Here is a 14,209-nt window from a genome sequence, read left to right on the forward strand (position 1 = left end):
TAACTTATCAGTGTGACTTATCTGTCGTATTTGCAATCCACTGCACTCGAGAAAATATGTTAACCTGAATGATACATAAGAATTACAGTAAAATAAAAACAGGTTGATAAAGTATCGAGATGGACCACCAATAATAAACTTGGGTATTTTTGACAGTTGTAAAACTATGCATAATAGTGATGGCCAGATTCATTAAAATGTATTTTGATTTACAATTTCCGAGGTGGTAATAAAAACATCAATTTCATTTTTTTAAGTCAATTTTTTTCTATACGCATACAAAATCTTGTGCTTTCATAGAACACGACAAGTTCACAAATCGTAGTCATCTGGATGATATAATTCGCTCAGCAACCTGTAGATGTACGAAGGAGCATGGCCACCTCTGAAAAGAAAAAAAAATAGTACAGGTCTATTAATGAAGTTAATTTTTGCACAATAATAACAGAAAAATCACTTTTGCCAGGATATCCTCTTAAGTTTCTGGCTGTCACAAATAAATAAATTGTTTCACTGCACAACATATAATTCCAATAACACATTTCATCTCATTCACAAGAGGGATTAATGCCAGTAAGTAGGGGTCTGCGAGTACTTGAAAATTTCAAATTTGAATCCAATAATTGTACACTCAATTCAACATTATTCGTTACCTATAGCTACTAAAATAGGCTACGGAAGTTTATTTTCATTAGCTGTTACAACTGTACATAAAATTACATCGTAAATCCTAGCTTTTTGTGCAGTAAAAAGTACCTGGGATTTACGAATTCCCATGATTAACTTTTTTTCTTGCAGTCATTTTCCATTTAATATTAATGCATTACTTTATTGCTTTATGAGAAAGCATTTCCTGCAATTTACGTTGCAACAATTTTAAGACCTTATTAAATAAAAAATAATGCATTGGTCCTCATAAAATATAATGAATTTTGTGTACTTTTACAAGCCCATGCTACGGGCAGGATTAATTAGTTACTACAGAATGCCCTTATTCCGTACATTCTTAGTTGTATCGTGTTTTAATGTACAACAAATTAGGCCTAAGAATGTGTTCTAATTATTTCAGTACATATCTATTTTTCATTTTACTAAGTTTGGTATAAATTTTTCTTGGACTCCTGAGAAGAGTAATGCAATTTTATTGGATTGTTATATTCGATTCAAATGAAAAAATAAAAATAAAAACAGTATTCGCAGAAGCCTACCAGTAAGTGGTTAATTTCGTTCACACTAAGGCAAAGGCAAAAATTAAAACTACGGTATGTACTGGCAAATAAACAGAAGTTTTTTATTTTATTGTGTTTTGATGACAAGTGATGTCTTCCCTGGTTTATTTAAAACCAAAACTGCAAAGCTTAATATTCTCTGCACTAAAATAGAGAGAAACATGGGCATATTGACTAAATGCACTCAAAATATTTTCCTTTCAACACATAACAAAAAATAATTCATTTCAATGGTTTCAAAAATAAGCCAACAAGTGTACAAATTTTATATTCTGTCAGCCATTGAACAATAAAACAAACCACAATAAACAAATGTGTTCTAAATGGCCTTTCGCATTCTTGGTGTCTTGCAATTTTCCAGAATATGACTTAAAATATTCCTGATTTATAATTCATGATCTTGAAGAATATTCAATTGACCAAATCATTTGACACTTTATCCATGTCCATATTTTCTATTGCAACGCATTTCAATTGATATTGTAAGGTTTCTCAAAGATATTTTACATTCTTCCAAGATTTAGGTAAAGTATTTTTGTTTTTCATAACTTTCACTGGGCCGAAGTTTCTGATATTCAGATCTCCACAGAAATTTTAAAATGTGTATGTAATTATAGGTCTTTGACTCAAAGAACTTGGTTTTACACAAGAGACAATATCAAATGCAAATAATAAATTCTGAAGTTCAGAACATACCTAAACACCTTCCCCTTGACTTGTAACGCACAGCGAAATGGCTGACAGTGCCAAATGGTTCAATTTTAGTGGCAAAAGCAAAAAACAGCTGACAGTTGCCAAGCAAAAGCACTGAAAAATCACCTAGTTGCTCATAAAAACATTAGCGATAGATTAATGCTGTTGCTGGTGATTGATTAGTGTACAAAATTTCCAGGTGCCCCCCCCCCCCCCCCCCCCCCAAAACAACTAGGTACTACTGGCTCGCAGTAAGAAAGGTTTTGATGGAGATTAAAAACTGACGAAAACTAGCTTCTACTGGGCAGCTTAGGTTCCCCTCCCTCCCTTCTTTGCGACAGAGAGGGGAGTGACGGAAATTCTCTGTCACAAAGAAGGGAGGGGGGAACCTAAGCTGCGCAGTAGAAGCTATTTTTCGTCAGTTTTTTAATCTCCACCAAAACCTTTCCTACAGCTTGCCAGTAGAACACTATATTTTGTTGCTTCAATATAGTTGAATATTTCTTGTTCTCTTTTCCAATGATGATGCATGCAGGGGCGTAGCAAGGAGAGGGTTTTAGGGGTTCAAACCCCCCCCCCCCCCTAGCACCAAATCTTTAATTAATTTCTTATTCATCACTCAAACAAATTTCATATTAAAATTAATAAAAATTTTACCATTTAATATTTAAATTTAAGTACCAAAACTGCTAAAATAGCACTATTTTACACCTTAAAATCCAAATTTTCCGGGGAAGTACCCCCTGACCCCTCGCTTTAATATGGGGGGGGGGGAAGGCCATGCTTCTTAACACCCCCCATACACAAATCCTGGCTACGCCACTGGATGCATGTTCCCAGGCCTTCCCTGGCAGGCCGCCAAGAGCGCCACTCACGTGTTCGAGAGGAACAAGGTGATCAGCTCAGGGGGCACGTAGTCGAACACCGGGTTGTAGACGTGGACCTTGGAGAGGATGCCGCCGTCCGCGAGGTCCAGCACGCCCTCCGGGGACACGAAGCAGTTGAACAAGTCTTGGTCGTAGGAGCGCAGGTACTGCGGGCTGAGCTTGTACATGGGCGCCAGCACGATCACCTGCGGAGGGAACACCGCTTAAACCCTTACACTCAAGTCCTATCTTTGAATATATATACTGTACAGAAGTCGCGAGTGGATAGGATTTACTCTACGTTTTTTCAGGAGCGTATGGTGAGCAGCTTGGGAACTTCACCGCTGCAGGGCGCTGCCGTAACGCCCTGTATCGTCTTAGGTTGTTATTTGCACGTTAGAGCGCAGCACTGTCGCCCGCTGTCATTCCCCCGCACCCCCCATCCATCATTCACTGCAGCTCAAGGTCGTTCAACGGGAGGGGGAAGGGGTGTTTGAAGAGTTTGACACTTGTCCGCTAGGGACCACCACAAGTCGATGCCCTAGAGATGGTGGCGATTGCGGCGGTGAATTAACCAACTACCTCAAACCGTAAGAGAAATTTTAACCTGGGCTGGCGACTTCTATACAGTATATATATTCAAAGGTCCTATACAACATTGGAGCCACAAAATTAAATAAAATAAAAAAAAAGGGAAAAGTGTTTTTTCTAAGAACATGATTTTACAAAATATCACTTTAATAACCAAAATAAAAAGAAATTAGTACATTTTCATTAAAAAAATTATTTACTGTAAAAAACTACATAGTGAACCCACCTATAATGAATTCCCGTTTATTGTGAATTTCCGTCTCAGTCCCGGCAAAATAATGTGAGGTTATGTATTAATTTATTGGATATAGCGCACAACTTTTGTGAATGTTGATACGTTTTCCCGTGTACCACGAACAAATTTTGCCGACATAATGCACATTTATCTCAAATATTTTCATATAATTACAAGTTTTTTCACAAAACGTCTATTCTGGATCATATTGAAGTTTTTCTCCGCAATACGCTACTCGATTGTCCACTGTTCATATTATAAACAAGTCGTATTCGAGTGGCCTCGGTAGGCTATGTGTAGCCAAAAATGGTGATCAGTTTCGTGAAAATAAAAAATAGTTTTCCCTGCATAGTTAAAGAATGGGCGAACGCGTGTACATTTAATATGTTATCAAAATTAATAATAAATTACTGCCACACAAATACGTAGGTACATTCTAGCAGCAAATTCAATATTTTTACGTCTCATTTTTATCATTCACGTTTTCGACATTTTGATCGAGCATAGTTCGTAAGACTACCACTAGATAGAACTCTGTGGACTCCATAGAAAGTGAGAAAATTTCGTTCCAGCTTTAGAAACTGCGATACTAAATGATACGTAGTGATCTTTGATGCGTCAGACTCGTTATTTTTCGTTTATTTACTTTTGACAGTAAAAAGAATTTCGTGTTATTAAGCTGCAAATGTGCTTCATAAAAAAAATCTGTACATAAAATGGGTGAAAAACGTGGTAAAAAACGTAAGGCATTATCTGTGCGAGATAAACTGGACATTATTGAAAAGGTAGACTCCAACCCCACTGTCCCGCACGTGTTAATAGCAAAGAAACTGGGAATTGCAACATCCACATTAAGTACAATGTTAAACAAGCTGAACAATCTTCTTTCTCAAGCTGCGAAAACGTCACAGAGTATTAAATGCCTGAAAAAAGGATAATACGCAGATGTCCACAAGAACCATTAGGTAATAGAAAGTTTGTACATGTGTAGTTCATTAAAAATAATATCTGCATTTGCTCATAAAACTGTTGCTTTGAGTATTTTCATTCGTTCTTTTCTTGGCTTAGGCCTATGTGTAGTTAAGATTTTGCTTTTGAGTAATTATTGCCAATATAAAAGTTTTCCCAGATATAAAGTTTCCCCTCTATAGTGAACATATAAACTACTCCCTTCAGATTCGTTATAACAGGGTTCTACTGTATGTATTTTTACTTTTTCAGTCAAAGCAAAGTTATCTCAAAAGTAGGCCTACACTAGGATGTAAAAAGTGAAGATGTACTAGGTAATTTGATCGTGTGTCTATAGTTAAGATTCAAAATTATCTAAATACATGTTATGCTTTGAAAGCATTTCCTGTTCATAGTTTTTCATGATTCAACTTGAATTATTGCAAAATAATCACAAAAAAGGAATACGACTAACATTAGAAAAATATTTCACACTGCAGTAAGACATTTACATACAACTATAGCGAAAAATTGGCAATAGCTTAATAACTTACAGATGTACTTGTGAAGAAAGTCACATGCACAAGGGAATAAGAAGAGTTTTTTTTTTTGAGTGAACACATGGTTACCACACTTCGCTAACTAAAACTGCTCCCTCGAGCATCAAGAGACATGGACAAGCAGAAACCAGAACCGAAGATTTCAAAAGTCAGTTCCAGATCTGGTATTTTAAAAAGAAAAAGTTATTTTTGGTTTTGCAACTTTTTTTTTTTTTTGCTTTATTTACAAGCAGTTTTAAGTTTGATAGCTTGCTAGATGTTTACTACATCGTGCGTAGTATGCAGGATTTGATTACATACATTAAATGTTTTTTGATTTACGATGTGTCGAGAGTGCAAAACGGTAGTGCCAACAGAAACATGGTGTTCCCAAGCGGTCACCCATCTAAGTACTAACCACGCTCGAAGATGGTTAACGTCGGTGATCGGACGAGAACCTGGCGAAAACACCAAATCAAGCATTCAAAACTGAATCTATGGATTTTTCTTAAAGTAGCAAAATGTTTAAATGATCTTCGACTTTGTCTTTGACTTTGATTCATATTGAAAAAAAAAAATCTTTTCACACACCCATCACACCCCTAAAAATGATTGTCCCTTCAGGGTTTGCATCACTGAGGTTTGTGACACACGTACAGCTGTAAACTCACCGGCACGGAGTAGTGCTTCGCCGCGAGCGCCACCGTGTGGCTGCCGCACACGGCTCTCAGGCCGCCGTTCGCCATCACCGTGTGCGTGCCGATGACCACCTTGTTGACGCGCGACATCAGCGCGAAGATGGCTGTGTCCGCCACGAGCGTCGTGGCGATCCTGCTCCTCTCCAGGCTGGCCGCCAGCTCGCGGCCCTGCGCACCGGCCAGAACCCCCGTCCGTGACGCTCCCCGGCTCCCGGCCGGGACCCTCCACGAGCCCCACGGGAGACGCCCCAGCGCTTCACCCGTCACGCTGCACTACTGCATCACCACGATCTTTACTTGTTTTATCCGAGACAATTTGAGAAACTGATGTTCCACTACATAAGCCAATAGTTCTGCAAAAAAAAAAAAAAAAAAAAAAAAAAAAATCTGGAGTCGCTCCAATTTAAAAACCAACTCTAATTGTAGGCACACTAAATTAAAATTTTAAAAGAAAAATATAATAATTAAGTTAATAAAAGATTTGAAGTAATGCGATAAAAATAAATGAAAATTAAATAAAACATTCACTTTATTCATTCTTTTGTTTATGAGAAACATGAACTTAAAGTGTCCTAGCAATTTTCTTGCCATGTTTGGGCATATATTCTAATGAAATGGTATAATAATAGGGTAACTATATTTATTTTTCTCTCTGGACATGTATTTCTACAGAATACCATAGGATGCACCCGGAGATCTTCTAGGGCACACCAGTACACCACGGTGCAAACCTTTTGAGAACCGCTGACATGAAAATTGCATTCCGTGTTCTGTAGACAATTTTGTTGCCAGATGCTATTTGTTGAAAGTCAGGCTGATATTAACAATTATAAATTTTTGACCAACTGCTCTGGGACTCACTAGAGGTTCATTTTCTGGTAACACCTGAAATAACTTCTTAAGTTTCAATTTTTAATCTGTGACTTCATAAAATCTGATTCCCAGCAGGTTCAAAACACAGTTTTTTTTGGCAATTTTTTTTTTTTACATACTTCTGTTTCCCCAGACGTGAGCCATCACTGCTCATCTTATCGCCCGTCTCTCTCTCTACTGCCGCTGATGTCGCCGAGACGATGCAGTCGGTTCACCTACCTTACAGAATGGGGCGCACTCTGCCACGATAACTTCAAACTTCCGCCGCGAGGCCGCCTTCTTGAGGAAGGCCTCCACTGCGGAGGACTTGCCCAGCGTCATCACAATCTCGTTGGCGTGGATGTGCTCCAAAGCCTGCCGCGCAATGTTGTCCGCGCTGTTCAGATAAAAAAAAAATACTGTTCAAAACATCCATGATATTATCTTTGAAAGATTTGTGCAATGAGAGTGCATGACTTGATGCAGGCTTTTGGACATACGCCATTGCTTAGCTAAGCAATGGCGTATGTCCAAAAGCCTACATCAAGTCATCCATGATATATTAAACAATAAACTATGAGTTCAAAACAAAGAGCCTAACGGGAGGGGCGCTATAGTCTGTATAATGCTTAGATCGCAGTACAGAAGAAATGCAAACACTGGTGCCAAATTGATGCTTTTCGGCTTGTTAACATTAAGGGACCACAGACTTTCAGTTTATTAAGGAGGAAAATGTAACAACTAAATTCTGTAACTGGGTTCGACCAAACTACGTGGCCACAACCAGAAGAGTTCCCATACTGCTAGTTTAAATTTTTTTATTCACACCTAATAATTCTGGTAAAATCTCTGTTCAGCCAAATACTTGTCGTAATGCAAATGCATGTAGTAAAATACATTCTCTATAAGTATTAAGTTATCGAGTAACAAAACTTATTATAACACTTTTGGAAGTATGAAATCACTTAAAAATGTTGATATTGAGATAAAACAAAAAAAAAAGTAATTTTAAATACAAAAAAAAAATTCATAATTTTTTTAGAACTATTTTCATCCCAAGACAAATTTTTGAATTAGGGGGGTTTGGAATACCATAATTTGTAGAAGTACAAAGGTAAGCCCATCTATATCCTACTTTCCTTACCTTCTTGCTGAGAATTCAAAAGTGTAAGTGCATGCCAGGAAATATATTTTATCATTCATTCTACCATAGATTCATTCATTCATTCATCCATAGATTCATTCATTCATTCATCCATAGATTCATTCATAAATTCATTCATCCATCCAGAGATTCATTCATTCATCCATATATTAATTCATTCATTCATATTACCGTGCAGTAACTTGATTCGCAGATGATTCAGAGAGAGTGTTAGGAAGTGCTCGGACAACACAAAGGCCACGGCAGGGAAGGGGCACGCCCCCACCTGGTCTCCAGCTCCATCTGGAACTCCCCGATGTGCTCCATGACGGAGGGCTTCAGCTCGGCCACCGGCTTGCTGTAGTCGTCGCGGCCGCCCTCGGAGGTGACCAGCTTGTGCAGGGAGTCCTGGGGGTCCACCTCCTCCGGCCTGCTCTGCGGGCAGCGACGACCCCCAATCACGCATCGCCACCATACACACACACGCATCTCATAACCATCAACATTATTGACGTGACGTCTAATAAATCGATGAACGCTGGCTGCACACACGAAAAAGTGTCCTGTTACGCACATTGTCCCATTGCGCTGTGTCCCGTTACGCTCATTGTACGCTTGCGCCGCATCCATCTCTCTTCCACTCGATTGGCCTATGCGTCCGAAGAGAAGAAAGACAGCGGCAGCACACAACTTACATCTACACGTGAACTGTTTCGTCGATTGTTTATAAAGTGAAGTGAAAAGTTAATGTGGTTTTCATTGCTTATTACAACAACAATTTCAGCAATAAAGGTTAATTTATTATTCTTGCATTTTAAAAATCTGATTACTAGTTTAATTTCAAGTATTTATTCTTTTATTATTAAAATAAAAATTATTTTATTTTATTCATAAAAGTATGCCATCATTTCATCAATGTTTTGTTAGGACGTCACGTTTGACTTTCGTCCGTAAACCGACTTTACAGAAAACCAAATTTTGTTAAATGTATGTTTTATTAGAATATTCAAATAATTTTTGGGGTGACAGTGACACAAATTTAATATTTGTTTTGCATAGTTCTTTTGTTGCGTAGTAAATAAACTGTGATAAACAAAACAATTTATTTATTCTGTTGCCAACAGTAACACAAATTTAATTTATTTGTTTTACATAGTTCTTTCGTTGCACAGTAAATAAACTGTGATACACAAAACAATTTATTTACCTGTTGCCGACAGTGACACAAATTTAATATTTGTTTTACATAGTTCTTTTGTTGTGTCGTAAATAAACTGTGATACACAAAACAATTTATTTACCTGTTGCCGACAGTGACACAAATTTAATATTTGTTTTACATAGTTCTTTTGTTGCGTAGTAGATAAACTGTGATACACAGAACAATTTATTTACCTGTTGCCGACAGTAATACAAATTTAATATTTGTTTTACATAGATAGTTCTTTCGTTGCGTAGTAAATAAACTGTGATACACAAAACAATTTATCTACCTGTTGCCGACAGTAACACAAATTTAATATTTGTTTTACATAGTTCTTTCGTTGCGTAGTAAATAAACTGTGATACACAAAACAATTTATTTACCTGTTGCCGACAGTGAAACAAATTTAATATTTGTTTTGCATTTGTTGCGTAGTAAATAAACTGTGATTCCATAACAATTTATTTACCTGTTGCCCAGCGAGAAACTCTTCACGGATTATCTTCAACATCCTCCTCACCATGTTGCCAACGCACGAGTGTAGGGGAAGGGACTTAACTAACTTTATTCCCTGCGTCCTCACAACATTCATGAGCTCCCTGAGAAAAGAAAAAAAAAAGTTCAAAAACTGTACATGAACGACAAATTTTAAATAGCCATGCTGTAGACACATCTTAACAAATGTTTTGGATGATGGTGGACATAGCTACAGTCAAACCTCAATAATACAAACTAGAAGGGACCATAATGTTGTCTCTTTGCAATGAAGAGGTTTGTATTAATCATACTATTACAAAAATTAATCACAATTTTTACTTACTTTCTAAATCAAATTAAACTAAAATAAATTTGTAAACAATTTTATAACACACTACAATTAGTTTTTTTTTTTTTGAGGTTGTAAAATACAAGTTTAAGATGGCTATATGTGTTCCTCAAAAATTTTTTTTCTATTGTATTACATTTAAAAGTATTTAAGACAGAAGAATAAAGTTTAAAGGCCTAAAAATTACCTGCAAAAAGACATATTACCATCATTTTAGAAGAATAACTTTTCCAAAAAAATTTCCTTAATTCCTTTGTTTTATTGCTTGGTTATAAATAAATCTAGATACAAATTTTGTTTAAAAAAAAAGAAGTAAATCTGGCAAAATGCATTACTTCAGTGTAAGAGTACCTCATGCATTTTTGTTTACTTAATTTGTGATGTTTGAGGCATGAAGCACAAAGGTAGGACAGGAAGTGGATTTTGTTTGATAAATCACATGGGTGCTAAATTTTCCAAAAATGTATTCTTCTTTGGGATTACTTTTACATACATAACAGTTTGTACATCCAGATTTAAAAAAAAATCTTGCATGACGGGTCAACCAATGAAGGAGCACCGACAGCCAAAGTGACAGGGACGAGGCAGTCACGAGGTCCCAGAGAGAGGGACTTGGAGATTGAGTGGTCCTGCAACGTCGATCGCTGAACAGAAAAGTGTCCTGATGACGAGCAGTCAACAGCACAAGACCACAGTGAGTGCACCATTGCAGTCCCGATGCCAGACTGGAGCAAAGGCGTACTTACTTGTAGGAGTGGGCAGCTGCGAGTGACCAGGTGGCAATGACTTCCCGAACAAAACCAGAGGGTACAAGATCATCTGGAGACCAGCAAGTTCCCTTCAAGCGCCAGCAAGCAGATGGACACCCACAAGTAACAAGGCGAGTACTCAACTCCACTCCCGCCCCCACGGAACTCGCCGACACTGGACGTGACTCAAGGCGCAGCCACTGTAGTTTTCATGAGCCTCACGCCATCTTGTATTTAATCTCATCACTCAACGAGTGTAGCATGGTCTTCACTCAAAACATCACATTCAAATTATTGGTAAATATGTAGAGTAGCGGTATCTGTGAAAAAAAAAATGTTAAAAATCCGAAAATACTTTTATTCTATGCTCTTTCACTTCCTCTTTTCAAATCAACTGGCGGAGGTAAGAAATTCCAAATACTTTAAGAGATATCGAATTTTTTAATTTTGCAATACAACACCTGTACAAACATTCGACCGTCACTATTTTTGTTATTTTGCCGTGTGTTCGTGAATGCGTAATAAATAAAATGGTCGATTAGGTCAGGTCAGTTACATTATTAATACTTTCAAACTAAGCGGGCATAACAAATAATGTGAATTAATTTTAATGGCTGTTTAGTTTTAAGATATTTATAATGTAACTGACCTGACCAAACAAACCGGGACAAAGGATGAACAGTAGGAACTAAAATGGTCAATTAGGTCAGGTCAGTTACATTATGAATACTTTCAAATTAAGCAGACATTAAAAATATTATATTTTATTTCAATGGTTCTTTAGTATTAAAGTATTTATAATGTAACTGACCTGACCTAATAAACCCGGACAAATGATGAACATTAACAACTCACGTAAAATTTTTTTGTTACTTATTACTTGCGCAACAATATCCAAATAAAAAATAAGACTTTAAAATTAGAAACGTTAAAAAATCACCTAATTTGGAGGCGGGTACATTTCCTTTGCCATTAGAAGGAAATGATGTAGTCGTTCACCTACGTCGTGATACCTCCAACGGAACATGACTAAATAAATAAATAATCACGTATTGGTTCATTTGAATACTGGCCAATCACGGAACTGTCACGTGACAAAATTGTCCAATAAGAAACATAATAGATAATCGTAAACAAACAATTGTATTCGCAGCATGAATACACAGGTATTGTGATGAAAATTAAAAAATTCGATATCTCCTAAAGTATTTGGAATTTCTTACCTCCGCCGGTTGATTTGAAAAGAGGAAGTGAAAGAGCATATAATAAAAGTATTTTCGGATTTCTAGCATTTTTTTTTTTTTCGCATATACCGCGACTCTACATATTCACTAAATAAGACAAAGTAAAATTATATTCCAATGCAAAATACTCACTGAGCTGTTTGCCATTCTGAATGTGTTATAATATCCTTCAGCAGAGAAACAGTATTGATGGTCAAGTCGTAAGAGCCAGATATTTTACTGAAACAATATGACACATTGTTGATTATAAACCTACTTCAAGAACACTTCTACAAAAACTTACAGACAATAGGACACATACCTTTGTTTGATATCACTAATTAATTGATATACATGTTCATTTACGTCGTCCTTATATTCCATCATACCTGTCAGCAAACATGCACACAACACATAACCTTCAAATATTAAAAACCAAGCAATCCACAGGTAGGAAACTATTTATCTTTAAAGACCAGAAACTCACATGTTTAACACTTCGCTTGTAACTAGCGCTCTATGGAATAGCGTAGACAATTAAATCAACTTCACAAACTAAAGTTCAGAATTAAAGATAGTAAGATAAGGACGCTATCGTAGCAAATTATTTTTATTTTTTGAATTATTGTGTTGGAGATAGCCATTATTATTTTTTGTGTATTTTGTATAATAGTAATACCATGAACAGGGTAGTTGTTCTTTATCGCATATCCAGTGACAACATCAGCACTATTGCACAACACAGCTTCGTTCTGGCGTATGCAACGCAACCAGAACGCGCCCCAGCACAATGAAGAGAAAGTGAATAAGACGCGACGAACACCAGTCGCACGATATATAGTGTAATTAATATAGTTTAGTGGTAGTTCGTGGGTTTTCGGTGTATGAGTGCATACACATTACATATATATAATAGGATGTTGGAATGTACGATGTTAAACTCCGACACGGTTGACCGATCGCCGACACTTTGAAGGTTTTTTTTTTTTTTCATGGATAAGGTTTTTATGCTATCCAGTTTTGTAATTCGCCACTAGATAGCGCTGCAGCGTATCAACTTCTAATCCATTCAATTGATGCACCATGGGTAAACAGAAAATCCATTGGTCATACATATACAAACATAGCGCTATCTATTTTGCTTTAACTCGCGGACGATATATCACCCTGAGTTCAGCCCGAGCAACCCGGTTATTACAGCTAGTCAAATATAAATGTTTTAGTAATTATATAGTGTTACATGACAAACACTACCGATTTCTAGAATTTTTTTTAAATACAACTATATACGCAATACAAAACCAATACCTACAAACAATTTTACTTTCTTCTCAAAATTTATTTTTTCTATATTATACTAGTGATGGGCAGAACGGTTCTTTTGACCGAACCGGTACTTTCGGATCAGTTCCGTGAAAGATTCGTTCAGAACGATTCGTTCATCTCGGTCATTTCGTTCTTTTCTGTGAATAGGATCTGGCTCTTTTATCAGGTGTCGTAACTCGTTCATCCTTTAGAGTATTGGCTACGTGTTTGCTTCCAGCCTCCCCTCGTTATCGCGTGACCCGATAACGAGAGGAGGCTGGATCGCGTGGGTGGTTATCTTTATCTACTCTGCATGGGTAAATGAAATTTCAAACGTCTAGTTGTATACTGACTGTTATAAAATTATTGACTGTTGATCGCTGCAAATGCTTCATGCAGTGATTCTATATAATACGGGAGCATTAAATCTAAGAATGTTAGGTACGAAAGTGATCTTTCTTAACTTTAATTTGTAATCGCACTATTATAGCTAGTACTTGAACATTGCTTTTCGTAGCCAGTGAATCACAGTTGCGTATATGAAACAAGATTATTTATATTGTATTACTTTTTAAGTTACAAATATTAATATACAGGCTATTTACACTCTAGAGAGAGTAAAGTGTTTACATGTAGACCAACACATTTAGAGAAAAAAAGACAAAAATTGAATACTACTACTGCGATTCAGTATGAAGAGAGAAAAATGAAGTAGGTACATTAATTAACACCTAAATGGTAAGTGTGAACATTTGTAGTTACTTTCCCTGTTATTTTTATTTCATGTTTCCCCCCCCCCCCCCCCCCCAAATTTGTGTATGTGAATGTGAAAACGCAATTTTAAACCACTACTTAACAGTTGACATTTTCAGGTATAGATACTTTTCATGTTACCCTATTTTATTTGATCAGTTATCGTTTGCTCTTATGAACATGCTCACGCTGTGATTACTAATTCTTCAGACTCCTGACGTCATGAATCATTTCACGAACGAATCAGACCGGGCGCGTGGCCGGTTCTCTCATCTCGTTCTCTCGTTCTCTCCGCGTTTTCGTTCTTCCGAATCTTTCAAGGTACCGGCTCTCAAAGAGCCGGTTGGTTCTCTC

At 36.9% G+C, this 14,209-nt stretch overlaps 1 protein-coding gene across 2 annotated transcripts; it reads right to left on the reverse strand.

Annotated features, from left to right (window-relative positions):
- Positions 1-238: 238 nt before the first annotated feature.
- Positions 239-12,250, reverse strand: LOC134536146 (translation initiation factor eIF2B subunit beta). Of its 2 annotated transcripts, XM_063375753.1 has the most exons (8): positions 12,120-12,250; positions 11,951-12,037; positions 9,469-9,598; positions 8,082-8,230; positions 6,892-7,048; positions 5,773-5,967; positions 2,798-2,994; positions 239-385 (listed from the first exon to the last, which is right to left on the reverse strand). In XM_063375753.1, the coding sequence occupies exons 1-8, from the start codon at positions 12,182-12,184 to the stop codon at positions 313-315; spliced, it is 1,053 nt and encodes a 350-aa protein (XP_063231823.1). In that variant the 5' UTR covers positions 12,185-12,250; the 3' UTR covers positions 239-312. The 2 variants fall into 2 exon arrangements, with proteins under 2 accessions (XP_063231823.1, XP_063231824.1); XM_063375754.1 differs by lacking the exons at positions 11,951-12,037; positions 12,120-12,250 and adding an exon at positions 11,515-11,597.
- Between the last annotated feature and the right edge of the window lie 1,959 nt (positions 12,251-14,209).

Source organism: Bacillus rossius, chromosome 10, assembly GCF_032445375.1.
Source record: "Bacillus rossius redtenbacheri isolate Brsri chromosome 10, Brsri_v3, whole genome shotgun sequence".
NCBI classification, from domain to species: domain Eukaryota; kingdom Metazoa; phylum Arthropoda; class Insecta; order Phasmatodea; family Bacillidae; genus Bacillus; species Bacillus rossius.

Excerpts from the sequence above, each read along its gene's own strand:
- LOC134536146 (XM_063375753.1), bottom strand. The coding sequence starts at position 12,184 with ATGATGGAATATAAGGACGACGTAAATGAACATGTATATCAATTAATT. Across the intron at positions 7,049-8,081 it reads CAGATGGAGCTGGAGACCAG|CGCGGACAACATTGCGCGGC; the intron begins GTGGGGGCGTGC and ends TTATCTGAACAG. Across the intron at positions 386-2,797 it reads ACCTTGTTCCTCTCGAACAC|AGGTGGCCATGCTCCTTCGT; the intron begins GTGAGTGGCGCT and ends TTTTCTTTTCAG.